Consider the following 2,652-nt stretch of genomic DNA (forward strand, 5'->3'; position numbering starts at 1 on the left):
GAGTGCCACCAAGCCCCCGATCACATCCCCTGGCAGTCATTCCTCATTGACCTTGGGGTGGCCGAGCTGGACCGGTTCGACGAGCGGGAGGCCCTGATCTTCCGCGAGAACACCTTGGCCACCAAGGCCATCGACGAGTACATGAAGCTGGTGGGGGGCAAGTACCTCCAGGACACGCTGGGTACGCTGAGGGGGCAGGTCTGGGGGGGCATCCCGCAGCATTGAGGGGGTGCAGGACACCCTGGGAGAGACATGTGGGTGCTACGGGGTGTTACGGGGCATTGGGGCTGAAGGACACCCCCAGACCACCCCTGGGGATGTGGTGGGGGCTTCTTCTCCTGGTCACCCCCATGCCTGTGGCCCATCGATCCCATCACAGGTTGTGGGGACACCCCCAGACCCTCCACGGGGACGTGTCCCCACCCACCCCCATTCCAGTGGCTGTTCTGTCCCCTCATGGACAGTGGGACACCCCCAGACCCTCCATGGGGACGTGTCCCACCCACCCCCATTCCAGTGGCCGTTCTGTCCCCTCATGGACAATGGGACACCCCCAGACCATCCATGGGGACGTGTCCCACCCACCCCCATTCCAGTGGCTGTTCTGTCCCCTCATGGACAGTGGGACACCCCCAGACCCTCCACGGGGACGTGTCCCACCCACCCCCGTGCCTGTAGCCGATCTGTCCGTCCCCTGACGGGCTGTACCCTCGGTGCCCAGGGGAGGTGGTGGCCCGGCTGTGCAGCTCAGACGAGAGCTGCGAGGTGGATCCCAGCAAATGCTCCGGCCCCGACCTCTCCACTCACCAGAAGAACCTGCGGCAGGTCTGCGAGGAGACCTTCTGGCGCATCGCCCACAACTGCGAGTGAGGGGCAGTGCCCAGGCAGGGGGTGGGCAGGGGGGCAACACAGCCAGGAGAACCCGGGGAAAAGGCTTGGAGAGGGGTGATGGGGCTGGGGGTGGGAATGGGAGCGGGTAGGAGGGTGGGAATGGGCACCGGGGTGGGCACAGGGGGTGGGTTTGGGGACTGGCACCGTCCTGGGATGGACGTGGGGACAGGTTTGGGGACAGGGGTGGGGATGGGGAGCAGGAAGGACCTGAGGGCAACCCTGGGGGGACTGACACAGGGGACAGGGATGGGGTGGGCATCACCTGTGGGCTGGACATGGGGATGGGCACAGGAAGGACCTGGGGACAACTTTGGGGACAGACATAGGGGACAGACATGGGAATGGGCACCATCCACGGGTTGGACACAGGGATGGGCACAGGAAGGACCTGGGGACAATGCTGGGGACAGCCATGAGGGACAGGGGTGGGGATGGGTTTGGGAACTGGCACCATCGCTTGGTGGACATGGAGTTGGGCACAGGAAGGACCCGGGGACAAGCACCTGGGACCGACATGGGCACAAGCACAGGCATGGTGGGCACTGCGGTGGCACTGGGGGGGGACGGGGGAGGTTTCCAAGCCCACCCCCCCCCGTGCCCAGCCCCCATCAGGGCATGTCTCCCCCCAGCGCCTTCCCGGCGGAGCTGGGCGAGGTGTTCACGGCGTGGCAGGAGGAGTGCACGGCGCGGGGCAAGGCGGCCCTGGGGCAGCGCCTGGTGTCGGCCTCGCTCTTCCTGCGGTTCCTCTGCCCCGCCATCATGTCCCCGAGCCTCTTCGGCCTCGTCCAGGAGTACCCCGGCGAGGCCACCGCCCGCACCCTCACCCTCGTGGCCAAGGTCATCCAGAACTTGGCCAACTTCACCACGTAGGTGGTGGCGGTGGCGGGGAGGGGGGTGGCCGTGGGTGGGGGTGCGGGGCGGTGGGGATGTCCCCGACGTGCTCCGTGGCACCTGTCACCTCCTGGAGGTGGCTCGGTGCGTGAGGAGGGTGGTGTCCCATGCCTGGGGTGGTGGCTGTGACCGTGAAGGTGGTCCCTGACCATGGTGGTGGCCCATGTGACCACAGAGGTGGCCCCTGACCAAGGTGGCGTCCCTGGTCCCTGCTCCTGAAGGTGGCCTGTGGCCATGACCACGGTGGTGACCCCTGTGACAGTGTCAGTGGCCCCTGTGACCATGGTGGTGGCCCCTTTGACCATGGTGGTCACCCCTGACCATGGTGGCATCCCTGGTCCCTACTCCTGAAGGTGGCCTGTGGCTATGACCACGGCAGTGGCCCCTGTGACAGTGTCAGTGGCCCCTGTGACCATGGTGGTGGCCCCCGTGACCACGATGGTGGCCCAGGCCATACCCCCATCCCCTGGGTAACCCCGAGGCTCCCCCCCCCAGGTTTGGTGAGAAGGAGGCCTACATGGGCTTCATGAACGAGTTCCTGGAGCGCCACTGGAGCCCCATGGCAGAGTTCCTGCAGAGCGTGGCCAGCCCCGAGAGCAGCGCCCACATGGCCACCTACGATGGCTACGTGGACCTGGCCCTGGAGCTGGCCACGCTCCACCTGCTGCTCTGTGACATCTTCTCCAGCCTGGACCAGGTGCCACCACCCCGTTGTGCCCAAGGCCACAGCCTTGCCTTGCCTTGCCTGGCCTTGCCTTGCCTTGCCTTGCCTTCCCTTCCCTTGCTTTGCCTTCCCTTGCTTTGCCTTCCCTTGCCTTGCCTTGCCTTGCCTTGCCTTCCCTTGCCTTCCCTTGTCTTGCCTTGCCTGCC

The 2,652-nt window shown here is 66.2% G+C and overlaps 1 protein-coding gene across 1 annotated transcript in view; it reads left to right on the forward strand.

Moving 5' to 3' along the window:
• LOC114073672 (RAS protein activator like-3-like) overlaps positions 1-2,479 on the forward strand; it is a gene marked incomplete at both ends in the record, with an annotated part of 9,556 nt that extends 7,077 nt beyond the window's left edge. The window contains 4 exons of the mRNA XM_027911395.1: positions 37-181; positions 722-866; positions 1,521-1,757; positions 2,278-2,479. Of these exons, the coding sequence (XP_027767196.1) occupies positions 37-181; positions 722-866; positions 1,521-1,757; positions 2,278-2,479 (729 nt within the window). The remainder of the gene's footprint in view (positions 1-36; positions 182-721; positions 867-1,520; positions 1,758-2,277) is intronic.
• Between the last annotated feature and the right edge of the window lie 173 nt (positions 2,480-2,652).

The sequence above is a fragment of the Empidonax traillii genome, unplaced genomic scaffold, assembly GCF_003031625.1.
Source record: "Empidonax traillii isolate 1590-97213 ecotype Southwest subspecies unplaced genomic scaffold, ASM303162v1 scaffold9582:size10463, whole genome shotgun sequence".
Classification (NCBI taxonomy): domain Eukaryota; kingdom Metazoa; phylum Chordata; class Aves; order Passeriformes; family Tyrannidae; genus Empidonax; species Empidonax traillii.